Below are 23,810 nucleotides of genomic sequence, written 5' to 3'. Positions count from 1 at the left end.
TACAGTGTGCGTGAGCAGTAAGCGTGTACACGCACACTACGATGAATAGCGTTAAGGAAAGCGCATGGATCAGTCCCCTTACCCCGCGACACCCCGCAACACCCCCGCTCAAAAGGAAGTGAGGCGCGTCATTGTGGATGAAATAATCTATATCGGACAGATCACTCGCCTCCATCACAGAAGGTAAAGTGTTACATTTACCAATTTTATAATCAAACTTAGGGAATAGTACTTATTTAATATCATGTCTGATAGTTAAGTCTATTTGACATAGTTTCTTTCAAACCTATTCGTTTATTGTATTAAGTTAATCGCTCCTATTACCTTAAGATAAAGATCGAAATGCGCTGTTAATAACATATATCTTTGCAGGAAATTTACACAAATCCGTCGTTCGTGTTGGATAAATGCGACACTTTCGACGTCGTTCCGGGGAAATTGGGTAAGAACAACGTTTTTTAATATTATACCGAAATATTACTTTGCACCTACGTGAATAAATACCTACCAAACAAACTTTTATACTAAAGACGGTTGAAACTATAGTAGTATGTGCAAGAATATGTAAATAAAGTTGTAATAGAAATCCTTTATTGCAGAATGTACTTAATATACAGGTGGTTGTACGTATAATAATGTTCCAATTCTACCGGGATAAGTACCGTTGTGCAATACTAATATAATACATAGTGTCTGTACTTTAATTTTACATACATACATACATAACATCACGCATTTATTCCCGAAGGGGTATGCAGAGGCGCAACTAGGGCACCCACTTTTCGCCAAACTTGTTCCGTCCCATGATGTAATAGGGGGCGAGCCTATCGCCATATCGGGCACAAATTCCAGACTCCGGGCTGATACTGAGCAGAAAAAACCCAAATATCATTTTGCCCGACCCGGGATTCGAACCCAGGACCTCAGAGCTCTATTGTACCGGACATGCAATACAACTACGCCATCGAGGCAGTCTTACTTACTTTAATTTTATTTTATATATAAAGTTCTCAGTGATTTTCTTATACATTTACGATATTCTTTGTAGAACAGAACATCGTTTACAAACAGCGCGATAATTTCTTTTTAAATATCGATCTACTGTTAATATTTTTTCCTTTTCGCTAAATGGGTATAGTCTATAGATATAGCAACATGACAAAGTTATTAGAGTATTGTTTTTCATACAGTTTACTTTCTATTTTCCAATCTTAATAATGTTAATTATCGACATATTATCAACGTTTATTGCAGTTGTAACTAACATAATATGTACTGTGTTTCTAAGTTAGTCACATGCAGCGAATTCTAAATATTTATAGACAATTTTTAACAATATTAATTATGAATTATATAATTTATAAAATTGTTAACGCGAAAGTGGATAGCTAAAGGTTACCTTCATAATTAATTCCGAGAAAATTATTGCATGCATATTATGAATTCAGAATAACACATAAGTTATATAATATAAATATTTTATTTGTTGGCTAAAGGTCAACCAAATTAGCTAGTTTTATCAATCCGTAACCAATTTGACGCAAAGCAACACGAGTGTTACCAGTCTTCATCAGTTCGCTGGTGTTAGGATATGTTTTATATCCGCCCGTATAGCGACCATCATAAACATGGTGTTTAAACAGTCTCACGTTCCGGGACCAGCCTGTGTATATCCGGATCCAACAGCATAATTGTGTCAACTGCCTAGGAGTAATCAGCTCTCATGAGTTGGCATTCTACTGGACCCCGCTCCACTTACCACTAAATGCAGTGGGGCCACATTACCGATAAAAATAAGTCTGGGTACTAACGATTTGTTTGTTTTGCTAAAAGCTGCAGTAGGCGAGCACTTTCATGTTCAGTTTGAAGTACATTGGAGCAGTTTTATTATTATATATACTAATACATTATTCAATATATCAGGGCAATAACTACTTAGTCTGGCCATAAATACTGTTACACTTAATTATAAAAAAATATTACATTTGAATTTCGAATCTGTCATTTTTATACGATTGTTCATTGTGTTTTCTCATTTTGGCGCCAATACATTGTAAAATATTTTGCGATATTAAAATGGTGTGGGGTGATAAAGAGAACCGAATCGCTGTGATAGCATTACACAAAGTAGGTATGGAGCCAAATGCAATTTTTAAAACTCTCCATACACTTGGTATTAGTAAAATGTTTGTGTACCGGGCTATTAATAGGTACAATGAGACCTCCTCTGTTTGTGACAGAAAAAGATCTGGCCGTCCACGTAGTGTTCGTACGAAAAAGGTGGTCAAAGCAGTAAGGGAAAGAATTCGAAGAAATCCTGTCCGAAAGCAAAAGGTTTTATCTCGGGAAATGAAGATAGCACCTAGAACCATGTCGCGTATTTTAAAAGATGACTTAGGACTTGCAGCCTATAAGAGACGCACTGGCCATTTCTTAACTGATAATTTAAAGAAGAATAGGGTGGTAAAATCGAAACAACTACTGAAGCGGTACGCAAAGGGAGGTCACAGAAAAATTTTGTTTACGGATGAGAAAATTTTTACAATTGAGCAACATTTTAACAAACAAAATGACCGTATTTATGCTCAAAGCTCTAAGGAAGCTTCCCAATTAGTCGACAGAGTGCAACGTGGACATTATCCGACTTCAGTGATGGTTTGGTGGGGTGTTAGCTATGAAGGAGTGACTGAGCCATATTTTTGTGAAAAAGGTATCAAAACATCGGCACAAGTGTATCAAGATACCATTCTTGAGAAGGTAGTTAAGCCCCTTAACATCACCATGTTCAATAACCAAGTATGGTCCTTCCAGCAAGACTCGGCGCCGGGTCATAAAGCTCGGTCCACGCAGTCTTGGTTGGAATCGAACGTTTCGGACTTCATCAGAGCTGAAGACTGGCCGTCGTCTAGTCCCGATCTTAATCCGCTGGATTATGATTTGTGGTCAGTTTTAGAGAGTACAGCTTGCTCTAAACGCCATGATAATTTGGAGTCCCTAAAACAATCTATACGATTGGCAGTGAAGAATTTTCCCATGGAAAGAGTGCGTGCTTCTATTGATAACTGGCCTCATCGTTTAAAGGACTGTATTGCAGCCAATGGAGACCACTTCGAATAAGCTTTTTATATTTTTAATTGTTTTATATTTATGTATTAAACTGACACACTGTAAAAGTAATAAATGTTATTTGCAGTTAACAATTTTCTTTTTTCTTTATTACAATATTTATGGCAAGACTAGGTATATAGTGAAATATTTTGTAAAGTAAGGCCTATTTGACCCTGTTGTTGTTTATATGTCATCAATCAGTATATAATATTCAGTTTAACTCCTTTTTAGTCCTTATAAAGTATTTGTCTACTGTCATGACGGACTACATAAGTAATTTTCAAATTGGCAGTGCCTTAAGAGCCAATCGCAGTTGCAAGTAATTTTTTGTTAGCAGATGCAGAAACCCACATTTGAGATTGGTTTATCAACGTTTAGAAAAATTTGCCACGAGCATAATTAGAAATTGTGTGTGCACGGTACAAGTACCACCATCGTGCTGAGGTCCTGTGTTCGATGCCCGGCACGAGACAAAACTAATTAAGACTAGATTTTTTCATTTTAAAATTTACTCAGTCGCAGCTCGGAGTCAGGAAGCTGCGGTGTGATACCCCCGTGCCTCAGAAAGCACGTAAGGCCGTTGGTCCTACGCCTGATCTCTCTCCGGTCATGTCGGATTGTCGTCTCAACGGCTTATGAGAGTGAAGGAATTGCGTATTGTGCAAACACTGTAATATATCCTGCATATTTGGCTGATCTTCGTTGGGATTGGCCGCCGTAACCGAAATTCGGTTAACGGAGGGGTGCGAATATAGGTTGGATCCCGGAACGGAACGAGGCAACAAATCTAGCAAGGCCTGTCTTTTTATGTTATAGGACTTCAAACTCATGTTGAATCAACAAGTCAATAATGGGTCTTAATATTATCAGAAGAAACAATTTTACAATTTCTAAATAAATAACTTACATGCAGCAGGTTATATGCTCGTCAAACACTCCGCGTTAATGGAAAACATAATACTTATAAATGAATGTGTAATTTATTAGAATTTATCTTTTTTTATATTTTTGTTTAAAAAATAAGCTCCTCGGCGGGGGATCGAACCCCGGTCTCCCACGTGACAGGCGGGTATACTGACCACTATACTACCGAGGATTGTGATTAATATGCCAACTTACGGGATAACATTCAAAGAATTGAAGCAATAAATCGAGCTAAAACCAACTTTTCGCGTTATGGAACTTCAAAAAGATGTAGTAGAATCCACAGAATCTTAATAAAATATAAAATCTTTGAAGAATACTGGTTAAGATTTTTATATTCGTTTGTAACGTAGACTTTCAGGGTGCCGCCAGGCGTCAGGCTGACGCACTAGGATACATCCAAACGAACCCAATGTCAATGCAATGGTCCGCAAACACGTGTAATAACAGCCTTCGATACGCTAAGCGATGACGCAATTTTGTTCCCGGCTCGTCAGATGGCGCTCCCCCTAAACCGAGAATGTAAAGCCTTCGTAAGAGACAGTTTTTAAAATTATAAAATTGTTTTTTTGTTACTAAAATCTGTTGGTTTCGCTGATTCTAGACCATTGGGAAATTTTATAACGCAAAAAGTAGGAGCTAGGCGGATCCGTTGCCTTGTTTGTCTGAAAGCCATCCTGTAACTTGGCATATCTTCACAATCCTCGGTAGTATAGTGGTCAGTATACCCGCCTGTCACGTGGGAGACCGGGGTTCGATCCCCCGCCGAGGAGCTTATGTTTTTTACCCATAAAATAAAAAAGAGGTATTTACATTCTTATAAATTTAATTTTTTTATATAAGTATTATGTTTTCCCTAGATGAACTTAGCGTGCGCGTAGAAGTTTGGCCAAGTGGGAGGCCGATTTCTTAATTGTTTCCTTCCAATATTGTTTAAACCTGCTAATGATTCGTTAATTCTGAATCAATAGGAGGTCCTTTAACGCAAAAAGAGGGTCCCAGCTGAATCGGTTGCATCGATTCTCTGAAAGCTTTCCGTAAATTTGCATACTGTTGGCAGTCCTCGGTAGTATAGCTGGTCAGTATACCCGCCTGTCACGTGGGAGACCGGGGTTCGAGCCCCCGCCGGGGAGTCATTTTTTTCACAAAAATATAATTTAGGAATTATTATTAAACGTTACTTTATTTAAATAATTTTGATCGTTAACCTGGACTGCGTTTTATCTGATTTGCGGTTTAATGAAGATAACAAGGCAGAATAATATTGTAATAGTATCTATAATAAAAAATTGGAAAAATTCCGAAATTATTTGTCATAATTGCCAACAAATTTTATATAATTTTACTCACAGCGAATTCATAATATTTTTCCAATGCGATTGCGAAGTAACTAATTTCGTACATTAAAATTATAATATTGTAATAAATAATAATACCTATAAGAGACCTAAGAGCATATTTGATAAAAAAAAAATAAAAAAAAACTTAAATTAGACTGCACGCAGTTTTGATGGGCAGACACCACGACTTTATCTAGCGATGTATGAACTCGATTCTTTTTCTATAAACTATATGGCCTATAATAGTTTCTCTTCAAAGCTCATAATTTACAAGATTACAGATTTATTTCTAGTTATTAATATTTGTTTGTTTTGTGTGATTGTTGACTTTCTATAGGAATAAATCACGAATTATTGAGTGAAACTAACTATAAACTGTAGTAAGTATTGTTTGCAAGAAGAATTAATTTATTATCTTTAATGAATCTAAATAGTAAGCGTTTTTTATTAACTAGCTTTTGCCTGCGACTCCGCTCGCGTGAAAATGTTTTTCCGGGATTAATATTACGGGATATAACGTAGCTTATAGCGCTTAGTAGTAATGTAGCTTCCTATCAGTTAATCAAAATCGGTTTAATAGTTCCTTAGTTTAGCGTGTTCAAACACACAAACAAACAAACTCCTCAGATTTATACTATCAATATCTCTACATACAATAAATAAATAAAAATAAAAAAACTCCTATTATGTCTGTCTGTATGTTATCGATTTTCTCCAAATCTACCGAACGGATTTTTATGATTTTTTTATGGAGGTAGTTTAAGACTCTGGGAAGGTTATAGGCTACATTCTATTCCAGGAAAATATAGCCAGACATTTATCCCGGAAAACTAGTTCACGCGGGCGAAGCCACGAACAAAAGTTAGTAAATAATAAAGTACTAATACTTAAGTTACAAGATGACTTACGTAATGTATTTTGTGCACCAAATACTTCACACTTTTACTTACAATATTAAAGCCACATTTGAAGCAAACCGCACTTAGGGCCGTATTAATCAAATCAATCTCACCTTTGAGTAGGATTTTAAATCGACATTTAATGTATGGAACTATTTAAAAAACAAAGCTTAAGTTCTCATTTAAGACTTAAGAGCATTCTTAGTTAAGTCATCTACGTTTAATAAGCATTTGATACAATCTGTCATATGTCGTGACGTAATATATGATTTGAGATGTTGATATTCGTTTATTATATAGCGAAGATCTTAAGATGCTGACTTTTTTTTATAGCGCCGCGTCTCAGTTGATATCGTACTTGAGAGTGTTGCATTTTATTATAAATTTTTTAAACAGCTTTCTAAATATGTATAGTATAATTATAATTCTTTCTTGTTCCACATACTCCCGCCCCCCCTGTCTTATCACCCTAAATGCCTTGGGGTTGTAATGTACTAAAGAAACATTTTTAATTAGCAGTTAAGGTAATCAAATATAATAAGAGGCTCTTTGGCTCTCAGTTACAACACCAATTTATAAAAGGGGGATTCATAGACGGTACCAACAAACTACACGGTTTTAGTCCTTGTTTATTAAAAGGCTCTCAAAACGCAGACGCTCAAAAATACACAAATATTATTATAGTCTAGATTGGTATTGCTTTTACGTAGTTATATAATGATAGGTAAGTGCAGCGCGTCTGTTCGGAGCCCGTTCCCACGATCTACATGCGAGCGACGTGTGCCTCGAATAATCATCGCCTATGTGGGTTAACTACTTAGCAGTCGGTGCCAACTGCCGGCTCACTGCTAGCATTACCCGCGTACGCTAATGTGCACAACATATAGCGGCCTTCGTTTATCTAATACATCTTGTGAGAGTATTAAAGCATCCGGCCGATGGTGTAGATCAGCTATAATTAACCTGCGGCGAGCTTTTGCAAAATTGAGCATACATTTGTTTTTTTTTTTTTTTTAATTTGCCATCTAAGTTTAAACTTAAAAACTTTTGCTAAGATCGCTAGAAGTATTTGAACTCTAATAGGATATAATTATTCAGTTTATTGCAAAAAAAATATTAAAATAAAGAAAAAAAGTTTAATATCATTTTTAACACCTAACTAGGTCAATGATTTCAGTTTGTGGGTTGCGAAGCTCTATAACTGAGACCTCATTATGGCAAGAATAAAAAAAAATCACGTCGAATTGATAACCTCCTCTTTTTTTTAAGTCGGTTAAAAAAGGTTAAGTACGACTGTTTTAAATAGTCAGCTAGAGGAAATATAACTAGGTGAGCACCAACTCGGATTGTAATATTGTTTTCAGTAATTTGAATTGCCACACAATTCCTAATATTCACTTCCAATGCCTTCCCTTCTGCTTCCTTCCGACTTCCCGTTCAAACCTACTGAACTTTTTGATATACGCGTCTGCGATTGTGATTTTTGTGTACTTTTACATTTTTAAACAAAATTTCATTTTTACTTTTTATCTGTATTACACTTTATTACCTTATGAGCGCTGTGTGCGAAATCATTTTATTTCTTATATTGTGTGAATGTGCTTATTGTAAACACAATCTTAAGACTTCGAAATTCAAATTTTAATTCGTCGTAATCATTACGTAATTTTACTCATTTCAACAAAGAGATTATGATTCTTATTAACAACAATTATTGTTTCATAATATTTTATTCACAATTTACTTACGTACAATGCAATGAAATAATGCGACTACTCAGAGATACGTTTTCTACATTTTGATCACGATTAATTGTAAGTCTACATACCCAATGCGCATGTGTTTTTCCTGTTTATGTGCAATTTGCCTTTTATTTATCAGTATGTATTTCACCTGCCAGTACCGAAAACCTAAATAATTAATAATTATCTACTCCTTTTTCAAATTCTTTTTAGATCTATTAATTCTTACTGCCACGTTATTTACCAGTCTACCTTCGTCATTATATTGTTCTGGTTTGAAATGAATATATTGTTTGTGGTTTATTTGTGATCGGTAGGCACGTTTACTCTTCGATTCTATGAACTTTTAAGTCGCATTACTACGCATAATATATTAATGGTGATTGATTTTATAGGTAAAACTAATATGCTCGTTATAATCATTATTTGGATATTTGTTTATATTCCTGGAACAATCTGGAAGAACACTATACCTGTATTGTAATGTTGCAGGCGACAAATGGTTCGTGTCTTGTCTCGGGGTCCTGTACCTGTGCAAAGGCCTATTCTACAGAGTGGTGCCCGCTGACCAGCGCATGGACACCTCCTACGCCGGTATATTTAGGTGAGGATAATTTTTGACAATAATTTTTCTCCTTTCTGGCTCCGCTTGTGTGACAAACCGTTATTCCGTCCTTTCGCGTTTTTTCCATGCGTATTATTGTAATCAAATCTAATAATGTGACCTATCACAAAATTAATAATTAAATTTTATGCGTAGTGCTTTACAAGTGGCTTATCTAGTTGTAAACGTCCCTATACTTGAGGTTAAAATGCCACCTTAGTTCACTATTTTGTCTCCGACTTTGCTATGGAGGGAAGTGGATAATTAATATTTCCAACTACTCTCTATTCTATCCCTATTTGTTTAATTTCGTTGCAAGATAATGACGAATTATCTTTCCCTAAGACTCGCCGAGCTTCACTGCTCGGCGAGTCTCAGGGAGGAGGTTACAACAACTTACAGGAGTTGTAGTGGTGCGTGTTATGGCTGGAAAGTAAAAAAAAATAACCAGGACTTTTCAAATGGGTAACCATTACAAAACTCCTTAAAACAATGCGATACAATACTCCTATACGAATTCCAATTAATAAATTGCATTATTTCTTATGGGCTTTATTTTTTAAGAAGCGGCGATAGCCTAGTTGGTCGTGGAACGGACTGCCAAGACGAATGTCCGCAGGTTCAAATCCCAAGGGCACACACCTCTGACTTTTCTAAAATCATGTGTGTATTCTTTGTGAATTTATCGTTCGCTTTAACGGTGAAGGAAAACATCGTGAGGAAACCTGCACATCTGAGAAGTTTTCTATAGGAATTTCGAAGGTGTGTGAAGTCTACCAATCTGTACTAGGCCAGCGTGGTGGACAAAGGCCTAATCCCTCTCAGTAGTAGAGGAGGCCCGTGCTCAGCAGTGGGCAAGTATATAATACAGGGCTGATATTATTATTATTTCTTATGGGAGCTTTCAAATAACCGCAGTAAAAAGTTGCCCATATGTCAATCCAGGCCATGAATCTCTCCATGTGCTAAATTACATCCAAATCCTGTCAGTTACTTGAACAAACATTCCAACGTCGAACATTTTCGCTAACTTTAGAATTTATATTATTAATAATATAGATGACGTGACGGGCCTGAGAAAGCGCATGGGCCCGGCAGCCCCGGGTCAGGAGGTGCATATGGGGTATTTTGTTATGTACATAGCCATCGATCGCGTCTGTTTCGGGCTTTGTTAGCTTCCGGCATATTGGTGGACAGTCACTGTTCCTATAAATGTATGTACCAGGTTTAGATATTCAAACAAGGAGTAACGAACTAACGTGATGGAATAAATGAGGTTTAAATACATATATGCAAGCTCTGAGTAACGAACTTATGTGATGATAAATAGAAACTATGGACTAAATAGTAGGTATGTAACGTCGTGTAAGTAAAGCTTTCCTATCTGTCGCTATCTTTATGCCGGCCAGTTTTACTAGATGTACCCCACAGACCCTGTTATGGAATTTTAAGTATGATAATCCTTAGCCCGGGTACAAAGTATATTTGATTTTCATCAGTTTAAAACTTCCTAACCCAAGCTTGGAAAAAAATACTATATAATTCAGATCCTCTATATACATCATATAATCTCCAGGTTCCGGCTGTGGTGGTGCGGGCAGTGGGTGGAGGTGTTGGTAGACGACCGTCTGCCCACAGTCAACGGCAAGCTCGCGTTTCTACAAACCAGCCACACGGACCAGCTCTGGCCAGCTCTCTTAGAGAAGGCGTATGCCAAGTGAGTTTCAAAAATACACATACTCACACCTTTTATACCCGAAGGTTAGCAGAAGCGGAACTAACTTCCATGTGGAAGTACCATGAGGTGATAGGGTGCGAGCATATCGCTTCATATTCCTTCGGGTAGATCTTAAATTTGATGGATCCCAGGGATCGAACCCGGGACCCTCGGTAGTCGTAATACAACTACGGCAACGAGACAGTTTCAAAAATATTCTCTTACAATCCCTTTCTTTATTTAATTCTTCCTTTTTTAAGTCGAAAATATTACAGTTTCTGTTTCTCTAGCTTTGTGTTCGTGGGTGATGGCTACTTAGGATTAGATGAACGATAAAAGGCGATGTCAGTCTAGGCTCTATAACTAATTAAAATTCCCTTTTCATTAAATAAATTATAGATACTTATAAAGTGAATTAAGTAATCCATTAAAGGATGTAAATCATCGAACATCAATAATATATACATTATTACTTCTGACATAAAGTTTTCGAAGCGGAAATATAATTCTCGTCTACCCGTTTACAGGAGAGTTCCAGCTGAACGATCTCCAGCCAATTACGAGTACATCAAAGAGCCGTTGCTACTAGCAACGAAATTGTAGACTCAAAATGGCCAGACGGCGTGCTAAATCGATTATTAGTACATACAGACCAGACTAGGAGGTTGGAGAGGACTATCCTCATAGGACACCTCATAATAAACGCATGCGCGATATATAAATCAATAACCAAAATTTGGTAACTGCGCACATCTGAGCTAGGTCCCCCTTTGTGAACCTAATGTTTATAACATACGGTCAGTCAAAACTGACCGTGCCGCTTGAAACACGTACAGCTAACTTCATAATATTAACGCTTGAACTCTACATCAGTATTTCCTCTTGGAAGTCTATATAACTTTCTATGACCCTACAGTACATAATATAGTTTCATACACGAATATTTTGTATTTAGGTAGTACGTGTAATTATGTATATCTGACTATATTTACCACCAATTAGTTTTGGTTTCTGACTCGCCTATACATTTCTATTTAATTAGTTTTATTGCAGATATCGACATATATGTACTACGTACTAGATTTCATGTTCACTAAGACTCGCCGAACTTCACCGCTCGGTGTCATATGATGCGTGTCTTCACATCCTGGTTAAAGGAATTGTAGTGGTAGGTGTAAGGCGGAATAGAATATCCTACAAAGACGGACCTAGAGCAACGCACGTGTTAAATAAATACTAGGTTATATGCAAATTGTATTGGCGGTAAGATCTCCAGACTTTCTAAAATAATTTTTATATCCCCTAAAATTTAAAGTTTGTTTACTTGGTGGCTACCAAAAGGTGTTGCATCACAGAGACTTTTAGTATATCATAACATTTATTACGATAATATTTTTCAAACAAGTAAGCAACTAGATTAGAGTCTAAACATAATTATTGGGTTTCGTAAATAATTTCTGTAAAAGGATTTTCTATACGTAAAATCCAATTGCTATAAATTTTAATATAAAAGCTTTCAGGTATAGCTACCAAAAATTATTTAATGTCAAATTCGGATCGCTCTAACACAGAAGTAATTTTAATTAAGTACATAATTTCAGCCCCGTATCTTAATTTTTTTCAAAGCGGGGCAAGATCTGGAAAATGCCGCGCCCATCCACCTATATATATTTGTCTTTGTCATCATCATCATTTCGAGAACCGCTGAAAATAATTTATGTGTTTAATTTACTGGACGTCTCACTAGTCAAAGTTGCGTTATTGATGAGTTGGGTATTCGTCTGCCAAGTTAGATTTTGCCGCCCTCTGAATTACTGGCATGGGTCTCGGCTTGCCCCCCTCTAGATCCGGGACTCCATAATTTATACAAAACAAAAAATAATAATAACTGGGTTCTATAGTCCATACAGTGAAAATGTAAGTCTATAATTCCAAGAACCATCGTGGCACTAGGACTATTACGTGCTTTTCGATAGAATTATCAAACATCATAGAACTAATAAAATAGACTAATAATTTACACACTCAGTTACACCAAAAACCTTTAAAAATTATGGTGTAGATTCATATTAGTTTTTGACGAATTCCTTTAAGATTCTAAATTGTTTTAATATATGTACAACTTGTTTTAATATATGTACCCCGTGTAATAAAAATACAGCTGAGTAAAATTTTTTATCAGACATTCACGTCATTTTATTTGTGGTACATAATTTAATAATCAATTTCGTTACTTTTAATATATATTTAAATATAAATTCTTCTTTTTAAACTTTTTATGTTGCAATTTGTTCTAAGTTGTTAACTCTTTTTGTTAAGGTGTGAATTTGTTATTTCCATTGCATAAAGACCGGCCTTTATATGATAAAGCACAGCGTAGAAAATTTTTTACTGTCAACCTATTATCAACATAAATTAACGCAACATTTTTTAATTGTGTTAATTTATGTTGATAACGTTTAACAGTAGAAAAAGTCTGCGCTGCGTTCCGCCATACATGCGCCTCTGTAATGTTTTTCATTGCAGGCATATTACCTTGAAGAACTCTATAAACTTGGTGCAGTAATCTATAAGATACTGTAGAAATTTATCTGTAGAACTATATGTTTTTAATATCATTGTCTCTCTTCTTATTCTTCTTCATCTCTTGGCACATTAATTGCTGAGGTTGTTTCAATAGGGAACCCCACCTTGGAGCGGTGTTAGCTTTGAAATTACAACGCATTTTATTGATTTTTTAACTGATTTTCCACCGGTGAAAGGCTGTACTTTCACAGGCGGAAAATCAGTTAAATCAATAATATATTAAAGGGAAAGTATCTATATACTTTCCCTTTAATACAGGTTTCATTCAACCTATCGATAGAGTTCACATGAAATCACAAAATAATTAGGCATTAATCTGCTACCAAACGAACATGAATTTAAATTATTGATTTATAGCTTAGTAAGGAAGTCCTTTACGGAGACTAATTAACCATATAATGACTTAAGTGTTTTAAGACAAATCCTTCCAAAACCCTTCTAGTATTGTAATTTTTTAATATAGCATAACTTATTTCTGAAAAAGGAAAAATCTCCTTTAAAATTTAAAAGCGCGCGTCGCAGCTCCGTCAGTATGAACTGATCATTTGTCGGCGCCCTTAGTTAGCAAGTTTAGTCCACACGGCGTCCTAGACGCGCCACGGGTTATACTTCCTCATTTCCTTTGTGATAAGTCAGCTCAGGTACACTATAATTTGCATCAGCGTTCTTTATAATTGAAAAATCTATGCTAGTAAAAGATATAGGATTCTTGGCCATGAGTTCACGAGTGGCCAGTTAACTATGACATTAGTTTTTAAAATGTAATTCAGTGTTTAACTTTGTACTTTAATTGGTGTGAATAATTAATTGATTTGAAATTGTAATGTGTGAATTTTAGTATTGTGATTCTATTCAATTTTTAGATTGTGGTTCATTATTGTGATTCGTGATTGGGATATTCATGTGATTTCGTTGCGACGGCACTGACCACGCCATCTTCTCCAGATTGCACGGTTCCTACGAAGCGTTGAAATACGGCAGTCTTCTCGACGGGCTGGCTGACCTTACCGGCGGCATCACCGAGTCAATCGTGGTCTCCGAGCTGCCCAACCCTGAAGTCCTGAAGACTCTTCTCTCCTGCACCAGCGTTGTGACAGCACACCACTTGCCTCTGGTGAGTTAATTTCTATAGATGCGCTAACAATAGTTTTCATAGCAAAGTCTAAAAGATATTAAGGTATTTTGGCCCAGTTCTGCAGCTGCTAACTCTTGTGTAGTCATTTTATTTGGGCAAGACAATTATAATGAATCAAAGTTACTTGTAGGCTTTCTCAGCTTTAGTTTACATATTTCTGAATAGGATGTAGGGCTAATTTTGCTTTCATTTTCAGCAAGCTGAAGATAGGAATATCCCTGGGCTAGAACTCGAAATGAACTACAGGATAACAGATATTCAGCAGGTAAGCAATAGTTCAGTTTTTACACAAGCAAATGACGCTAAATGCCAAGCCTACTTCTAAATATGATTATCCATTACACGCTGACTTTGCGTTCCTAACCTTCAGAAATCATATATGTCATAATGCACAATGATAACATTGGTCAAAAATACAATGTAGACTGCTATTTGGCAAATCAAATCAACAATAATACAGACGAAATGTTGTTTACGACCACCTATTTCGCTACAAGGACATATGTTACCCAGGTCCACACGACGGACAAGCCAGTATACCTGCTGCGCCTGCGTCGGCCTCCGACTCCTGGAGAAACGCGTGTCTCGCACATCGTAGTCGATCAGGCTCTGTACGTATAACTTTAATTACACATTTGACTACTACAGCAACTACACTTCAAGAAAAGCATTAAGTCATCAGTCAACTAGACACACACCTAAACGTGTTCTATGGATAAATCCATAGAACACGTTTAGGTTTATATTGTTAAAACAATAAAAGACTCCTCTGGTTAAACTATAGGGTACGCTTAGAATCAAAACGGTTTTATGAAAACTTCAAATAACTAGACAGAAAACTATAATAGTCAACCACGGCTAAGCTTCTCTTCTCTGATAACTTATTATCTCGACATCCACAATTCCTTTTACAAATATCACGATCGCCGTGTTACTCCTTACTACTAAATTACCAACCCTGCATGAATTGCCCATAAAAGGTCGTTGCTCTAGTAATTTCTACCACATTTCACCATAAACGGAGCAAAATTACCATCAAAAATATGTCTGCCCCTAGTTGGAAGACGGTTCTCCAATACGAACGTGATAGATTACTCAACACCACCAAGGGTTTCTGGATGATGTACGAGGACTTCCTTCGGCTGTTCCCGCGCATCGACATGGTGCACCTGGATGCAGAAACCAGCCGCGCCGAGCCATCCCTCGCTGATATCACCAAGTGGCACATGAAAACGCATCACGGCGCGTGGAAACGCGGCGTGTCAGCTGGTGGCTGCAGGAATTACTTTAGTACGTACAATAACTTCGAGTGAAATGTTTATCAAAATACAAATTACTTATCATAGGTCTTGGTTCTTCGCTACTAACATTTCTATTAAGTTGGATCATTTTTTATATTGTTATGGTAAATGATGAAAATTCCATGTCATGAAGCAGCAAAATAAATCGTGATTACAGACTCTTTACCTGATACCATAATTGACTTGAATTACGGGCGATATTTTATCAATGCCTAACTTTGATATGATTCCATTTAGCATTTCTATGAGCACCTGCTTTGACATGCTTCTTTTTTTCTTTATAGTGGCTATGCGTCATTACATCTATGAGCCAGTAGGTAAGCATAGTTAGCATTCCGCGCACCGCAATTCACAATTGACAAAAGACAGTGAATTTTACCTGCGCAAGAGCGGCGATTGGGAGCCACCGTTAAAAGCTAACTAACACATAATCTGAGTAGGGCGGTAAATAACAAAAAAAGGCCTTCATGCTAACTTATTGCTGGGAAATAAGGGTGCAATAACATGAAATATTGGTCTATAAACACAATAATTAGTCGGGTGTCATGAATCGTCTTTGTCGCTTGTACTTTACGCGGTGCGCTGAATGCTATGTCTTAACGTAATTCACAATCTCCAAGGATATTCGACGAACTTAACAGCTTTCATCAATCACAAGTGCGGTGCTGTGCTTCACGATTACTAAAACCAGGTCTGCTTTACAAATAACTTCAAGGTGTTTTTGGTAATTGGTTCTTACTTCTTAGCAAGTTAACTTACCTAATTCAATAGATTACTATTACTATTATTAACACTGTTTGCTTAACTCTTTGCATTAACCTTTTGGTGTAAGGTAGCATGGAACTATCGTGGCCAAAAGACGAGAACTCATAGTGGTATATTGTTTTAACTCTTGGCAAATTACTTATGTAACTTGAAAAAAATCTTAAAAACAAACAAGTACTTTACAGTGCAGATTTTTCAAGTTTTTTAAGGTTTCAAATTTTTTAAGTCCTCTTACATTTTTATTATTATGAATGTTCAACCTTGTTGGCACACCACAAATACATAACGTATCCGCAGACTTCTTCCACACCAATCCACAAATCCAAATAATCCTCACGGAGCCGGATACGGTGATCATCTCGCTGAACCAGCACAGCATCATGGAGCCCAAGGTGATCGGTTTCAGCGTGTACAAGATGCCCAAATTCTTAACGGAGACGGCACCGCAGTTGTTCTTCAGACGAATCAAGAGCACCATCAACTCTCAGTATACCAACAGCCGACAAGTCAGCCAGAGGTATGATGGATGATAGAAGGCATAAATGTCATGAATGTCTAATATGCAAACAATTTTTTTAATTCATCTTGGGTATAATTTTGTAATGAAAAATAAACATAGTTTTCAACATGTTTTGGTAAAAATATAGGGTACCCTATATTCTACATTAGTATAAGAGTCATAGTTTATAGTTTAAAATGCAATGTGTATTGTTGCTAGCGAGCTGCTTATTGCGAAATTTTGCAATATTGAGGCTTGAGCGAAATATCTCTGATTAGTACCTATTCCCGCACATGTAAAATATAACGTAAGCGAAACTTAACCCTAAAATAGCGAGAAACGTTTCACAGATGCGACTTAGATTCCGGAGCGTATCTGATATTGCCCACCACCTTCGAGCCGCGGGAAGTAGCCAGCTTCACCCTCAAAATTTACTCGGGCAAGACCCTGAAGATGAAGGTGCTGGATGACCCACCGCAAATGACGAAGGCGGCACTAATCAGGGCCCCTGCAGGGTCGGAGGGCAATGGCTTCTTCCAGTACGAGTCGCTGTTTCTCCAACTGGCTGATGAGCACAGGACTATCGACGTGTTCGAGCTGCAGGAACTGCTAGATGCTTGCCTTCCCAATGATTATATTAAGAGCTGTGTCTCCATCGATACGTGCCGCCAGATAGTGCTGGCAATGGATGTATCCTTTTCGTAATAAAAAAATTGCCTCGCAGAAGAACTATGCTATTTACGGGCTATATTGACTAATAAACACTTCGAATTCAGCCGTACGCACTTAGAGTAGATTAATTTACTTAATCCAAATATTTTTATGCAGCAATGACTAACCTTTATATTTGTTACTACTACGCCACTCGTTTCAATTTCCTGAACACAAGCCAGAGAAAGGGTACAGGGCGTATTTCCCTCACCGACTTTAAGGATCTGATCTGCAGCCTGAAGCACCTGCAGCAGGTATTCAAAGACCATGCTCGCGAAAAGATGGGCGTACTGAGGGTAGAGCGACTACGAGACGCCCTTCGCGATGTAGGGTTCGTGGTGCCAGAGCGCGCCATGACGTTACTCGTCTTCCGCTACATGAGGAAAGATGGTATGCTTCGGTTCGGGGACTTTGTCTCCGCTGTGATGCATTTGCATCGAGTTTTCGGTGAGTATGATGTTACTCGATAGCGTGAATGAGCGACTTCACCACCAAATATGGTGCACATAAGCTATGATATCAATGTCCAATCAGGTCCCGAAATACCCTCGTGACCCGAGAGCTTCGTTGTTGCTTTTGATACTGCCAATGCAAAGCCGTTGGTCCAAAATATGTCCCCCTTCCTCCCAATTCCCATTTCCTAAAGATTATTAACGCACCCATGAGTCCTCGGGCTTTATGTCTATTCCTGTTCAGACGATACCATACTCGTTTCACGCTCTCCGAACACACAATTGTGGTGGACAACGTTGGTCCCAAAATCAACGGACGATTTTATAATTATGAATATATTTCAGAACTCTTCTACATGAATGATGCCCGCCGCTCCGACATATTGCAGCTCAATCTTACAGATGTAAGTATGTAACAAGTGATAGATATGTCATAAGTCATAACACAGTTACTGTTTCGAAATTATACCTCTTGCTAAAATTTAATTAAGGTGATCTTAGGAGTCGTAAAATACTATGTTAAATATATTATTTACTTTTCGCGTTTAATATCACTCGTGGTTCCTGATAGCCACCCTACATAGAGTTTCATACCTCTTTAGGACTGTGTGTGCCGATGGATGTACCTACCTTATTTGTTATTAATTTCTATAAAATGGCCCCTTTATTAGTTTGATTTTCTCCTTTCCAGTGGCTGAAGAACGCGTTAATGTGTTAAGCTGCTTGCCATTTCCACAAGGAAAAGTAAATATTATGTGTGTGTTTGTGTTTCGTGACTGTGTCTATGCTATCATAAAAACTATAATCGGAACTCGTCGTTTCTTGACGCATGTCGAATAATATCTTTAGATGTAAGTATTCCTTCGCTGAATGAAGTGATTGCGTGTAACTTAATATAATATTTAATTGTGTACTTAATATTTTTCAATACAAGTTGCAGGCGATGTAAAAAATCTCATGTGAAATTTTATGAATACGCGAGTAATATAAGTGCATAAACTTAAAGATTATGCACCGTTATCAAAATTGCAATAGTCACCGTTATGTCAAAGATTTATCGTAATATTATTTAGAATTAATAATAACGAAAAACGGAATGAGTATTGATATAGAAGCCAATGCATTTACACACTTATTTTTGTTTACGAATTGTTTTAATGCCTAGCTTAATTAACCTTGTACGAAGTTTTGTGTAAAATGAAATAGAAACCTTGCAACACCATGGAACTCTTGGAAATTATCGTTGTGGGAATTTCGCAAAATGTATATATATATACAGCGGCTGCAAATTCTATTGAAAAATATTTTAAATAGGCGCGGATCTAAGAATTTAGAGATGAAAATAAACACTATTTGAATTTGAGCCTAAATATCATTGTGCACGAAGGACAGGGTGAAAAATCATGGATCCAAAATGGCTGGTTTGTCTTACTTAGCTGAAACCAATTCCTAAGCTAACGTAGGCGTGGTCAAGATGTCCACTTATACCTACTTCCTAAAACAAAGTAGAAACATGCAAGCCTGGGCTTGTCTAGGGAGTATCAAGTCGCTAAGAGAACCTTGATCAGCTTGTGTCACCAATGGCCTCATGTCTGCTACAAAATTGAATGATGATGTTGTATTGATGTCTTATATCCGCGCCTCGTCGAAAACGTACCGTCGTGTCGTTTTCTCATGAATTCTCAAGTCCTGTTGCCTTTTTTTACAATTATGTATTTTTAACATATTGGCGAACAAACTATGGTCGCCACGAAGTTTGGACTTTATTATTTTGGAGTGAAGCTCTAAAATCGTGAATTTAAAATAAATGGTGTCAAGTGGCCCAGATTTCTCGTCAATATAACTGAATTGTGTTTATATAAGAATGATCGAGCGATCTCTACCTTGTGTTAAAATCCAGATGCAACTTTGAAACGTATTTCATAGTCTGCCTGTAAAAACAGGTAACATTTTTCCTCAGAACTATATGATTTAAGTAATTTAAGCTATTTTAGATGTTTATGTTAAATTATTTCGGTTTGATTAATTTACAAAACTAGAATAGTGAAATAGTAACTGAAATTCATTTGTTAGACCTTTTGTATATACTTAGTGAGTTCTTTCTGTTCGTTCTATCTATGCGATTTATAAGTCCCTAAACCAATGAAATCTACATCATTATACCGTGTGATCTAGGCATAATGGAGCCTGGAAACCATAAATCTTAAAGTACTATTTCTTACATTCCGTATGATCGTATACACACTGTTTAATTAGTTATTATAGAGTCATTTCGACATTTTGTTACAAAATGAAACTTATATTCTTAAAATTACACTTTGCAGTAATTTACTCAAACCGTAGATACTTAATAAAAAAGTATATGTTTCGAACAGAATAAATATCAATTAAAAGTATTTTTTTACACGACCATTATTACTATTGAGCGTGTACGTCACACTTTCAGTCATAAATACACTTACGCACACCATATATTTGAATAAGTTATAAATTATAAAAATAAAAAAAACAGAGATGTAAAACTGGAATTTTTGTTGAAAATATTAGTTATTCAGGCATGTTTTTTTGGCACAATTTACTTATATATTTTATTTTCAATCATAATTTAGGAGCTTGGTAGTAATTTCATGTCCATCGCTTCATAGATCCGCTTTCACTTCACAATATTAGCAAAAGTAAAATTAATATTGCGATTTCTTAATAATGCGGTGTCAAAATGCCTCTATATGTATAGCAATAATACAGAAATTCATTTATATTTCGGTATTACAGTAGGGTGCTTACATATATTCGTAATAAGTTTGAGTAAACTCGTTCCGCACACCGGGCAAGATCGCGAACGATCACGAATATTGTGTTGTTATATATAGATACCTATTATTTATTTATTCTAAGTTATTTTCTTTGTAACTTCACAAATTGTAAATGTTTCTACAATTTAGTTTTTTTGTTTTTCAACGGGATCTTGAAGAACTCCGCTGCTATAAAGTGACGTGACAATAAATTATATTTAATAAGTACTAAGGATTAAGGAAGATTATTCTTACGTTTCATGCCCAATTGTATTTTTATGTCCAAAATTAATTTAATTCTAAGCTCACTCTCACGATCTTATGATCAACACTTTTTATATAAATCTTTTTGATGTCCCCAAAAGTTTGAGACGGAATACATTGTGTGGGGTGCCAAAAACCGAATTTACCTGCATAATATATAAGAGGAATTAGAGAGTTTTTGTACGTATCTACTCGTTCGGTACAGGGTGTTTACTGTTTGCTATAACTTGAACTACTCATTTAATGGTCTTAAGGTTTGAAGGTGATGATAATATGGAATTTTTATATTTACTGTTTTCGGACCAAAAAAACAATATGCACCTATAATATTATAAAATGTAAAAATTACTGTTAAGGCCCCCTAAACGGCCTTGAGCATTCGTTCCATACACATACAGCCCATAATTACGATGATACTTAATATGAAAAATATCACGAATAATTGCTATAAAACAAATCATTTTTAGTTCTTTTTAAAAAATTTAAACTACCAATGTGTGTACCTAATCGTGTTAGTTGCAAATTAATGTGTGTACTTTAGGAAGACATGCATGGTATGAACAATTTTAGTGTTATTTTCATTATGAAATGAATAAAACAATATTCACATTACACACAATTTTAAATTACCAAAGTACCTAAAAGATGACATACGGAAAATATATGGTTAGCGCACCGTTTTGCGTGGAGCACTGCTTTAATTGGCCTTAAAAATCACAATCTTCCTGCCAGTCTAACTTGTCTACAATATTTAAAACTTTAAATTTGCCTTTCTTCTGGACATAGTAATAATTCTTTTAAGCGTTTTTACTCATCACTAAAGGATTTTAAGTATTTATTTACGAAGACTTACGCCATACTTCATATTCATAAAGGTAAAATCATCCCTCACTTTACAAAGGGCCATAATATTCTTTCTCTAAAAAATTTATACGCAATGCATTTATTTTAGCATGTAATCTTTTGTGTGATTTTAAAAATACTTTACAATACAAAAGGCGTGCTTTTTTCTTTCCAAATTTGTATTATAGTCCACACGAGGTAGTTTATTACCTTGTGGCATTATAATATCAAAGGAGTCAGGTTAGTACATTGTATCAAAAGTTAGAGCACTATAATAATACCCATGAATTGTAAGGACGGAGTATCGATCTTGCTTTATTTAAACTATCGTCTAATCTAGATCCGGTCTTAGTTTCTAAGATTATGAAACAATTATTGGCTCGCATTCAGAATTCAGGCCCGAAATTCATATTCATATTTATGTCTAGTAATCATTTCTATATTATTAAATGTCAAACTATTAGTGAAGGGGTCGCTAAGAAAATGATACATTTTAATTAAACAATTGATTTATTAAAGTTTTAAAATATGCTCTAGCTTTTAAGTGATATAGTTGCAACACGAACTACGGTTTTCATTTTTGAGGAAGGTAGAGCTTACCATCCGTTTCAGAAACAGTATTCAAAAATACTGTTTCTGAATTCAGCGACCAATTAGTAAAACCCGACCGGCGGCCGATCACATCGTATGGGCGTTACTCAGGTCCCTTTTAAATTACGAGCTCTACACTACACCGGGTAACTACTTTTTAATGTAACGCACTTTTTCCCGTATATACATGGTAAGCCAGTAAGGACTCTCAAAAACCATACTTACCGTATTCCAAATTATTTCACGAACTTAGTATAAGTATACGTGTGAAAACTAAATTTTATAATCACGCTATATTACTGGAATGTGTAACTGTAGTTTTTTCGACGTGATATATATAGATGTAATTAGTTGTAAGCTATTATGTATTTTTATTTCGATCTAAAATAACTTACCTTAGTTGAAAATTATTTTTGTACATTCATTAGTTTACGTATTTAGCATCTATACTCCTGTGATTCAGTTAGGTTTCACTTTAATTTTATTGTACTTTACAATAAATAAACTAATAAATAAATAGTGGTGGATATGTTGTTTTATTACCCCATTGTTTTAATGTTGGGAAACATCATTCTACCGTATTATCTTAAACGAGCGAAGATAAAACTAACTAAAGCTAACAAAAAGACGATAGATCCTGACTGACAAACCCTACGTGAAAGCTGACAGATATGGTATTTATTTTTTTCGACAGATTTTTGTCAATTCTAGCTGAGCAACTCTACGAGCAAATATTTTAGCCGACTAAAGCAAATAGCTGGTACAAATATTTATACCGAATCTACTGAACATTTATAACAGATACGGGTAAATAAGCGAACCGATACCCCGAAATATAATTAATTAAATAAAATATCTTCGCAAACTACAGCGTAGCGTGGATATACATCCACACGCCCCATCCTCCCTCTACTGGTAGGTATTTTGGAAGTGGCAAAATACGTAAAACTGCTATAAAACAGTACATTATAGCAGACAACGGCAATATCTCTTATAGAAAACCTAAAATCCGCCGTGAGTCGCCACTCGTTGTCCTTTACGTTAAATTATAACTCTACAGTACATTGTATAGTATACCAGCGCGGCGCATTACCAAATACTGACCGAGCGCACTATCGTACTTAGGTTTATGTTAGGATTCTCTATGACGGTGCGACCTGTACCTCTGTGCATTTCCGTGGCGCGCTAGCTTTTAGCATTGACGGCTGTCACGTAGTGTTTGACAACTTTTACAAGCGTCACCAGGCGTCGCTGCAATCGTTTGCACAAAAGCGCGATCCGACATTGTGGAACGAGTTACCCACATTTAAATAGAATATAAAAGAGAACAAACGTTTAAAATGTCCGGTTACGAGAAATTCATGAGTAGCATCCTAAGAACAGGATATGCTTCTATAGAGCCTGAGCCTGAAGAATTTCTCATGGAGGACTCCGATGAGATGTTCGCGGAGGAGTCCGAAGAGGAGTTCGAGGAGCCCGACCAGTATATGGAGGACCCTAAGCAGCCAGAGCCGAAGATTCATGTGCAAGCGGACTC

General features: G+C 36.3%; 1 protein-coding gene and 2 non-coding genes across 4 annotated transcripts in view; 2 read left to right on the top strand and 1 right to left on the bottom strand.

Moving 5' to 3' along the window:
* LOC115439932 (calpain-C) overlaps positions 1 to 22,800 on the top strand; it is a 45,711-nt gene extending 22,911 nt beyond the window's left edge. The window contains exons 3-15 of one of the 2 annotated variants that reach the window (XM_030164013.2): positions 373 to 442; positions 8,506 to 8,617; positions 10,194 to 10,334; positions 13,866 to 14,034; positions 14,252 to 14,320; positions 14,569 to 14,666; positions 15,113 to 15,345; positions 15,641 to 15,673; positions 16,419 to 16,638; positions 16,971 to 17,310; positions 17,514 to 17,778; positions 18,129 to 18,187; positions 18,475 to 22,800. In XM_030164013.2, the coding sequence (XP_030019873.2) occupies positions 373 to 442; positions 8,506 to 8,617; positions 10,194 to 10,334; positions 13,866 to 14,034; positions 14,252 to 14,320; positions 14,569 to 14,666; positions 15,113 to 15,345; positions 15,641 to 15,673; positions 16,419 to 16,638; positions 16,971 to 17,310; positions 17,514 to 17,778; positions 18,129 to 18,187; positions 18,475 to 18,501 (1,836 nt within the window). In that variant the 3' untranslated portion in view covers positions 18,502 to 22,800. The remainder of the gene's footprint in view (positions 1 to 372; positions 443 to 8,505; positions 8,618 to 10,193; positions 10,335 to 13,865; positions 14,035 to 14,251; positions 14,321 to 14,568; positions 14,667 to 15,112; positions 15,346 to 15,640; positions 15,674 to 16,418; positions 16,639 to 16,970; positions 17,311 to 17,513; positions 17,779 to 18,128; positions 18,188 to 18,474) is intronic. The other variant, XM_030164014.2, reaches the window with a different exon arrangement.
* Trnad-guc lies at positions 4,133 to 4,204 on the bottom strand. Its single transcript has one exon. It is a non-coding gene; the product is annotated as a tRNA-Asp (tRNA).
* Positions 4,734 to 4,805, top strand: Trnad-guc. The gene has a single exon. It is a non-coding gene; the product is annotated as a tRNA-Asp (tRNA).
* Positions 22,801 to 23,810: the final 1,010 nt, after the last annotated feature.

Source organism: Manduca sexta, chromosome 27, assembly GCF_014839805.1.
Source record: "Manduca sexta isolate Smith_Timp_Sample1 chromosome 27, JHU_Msex_v1.0, whole genome shotgun sequence".
Lineage (NCBI taxonomy): Eukaryota > Metazoa > Arthropoda > Insecta > Lepidoptera > Sphingidae > Manduca > Manduca sexta.
Note: the sequence above shows the minus strand (reverse complement) of the source record. Positions and strands in the feature narration are given on the sequence as shown.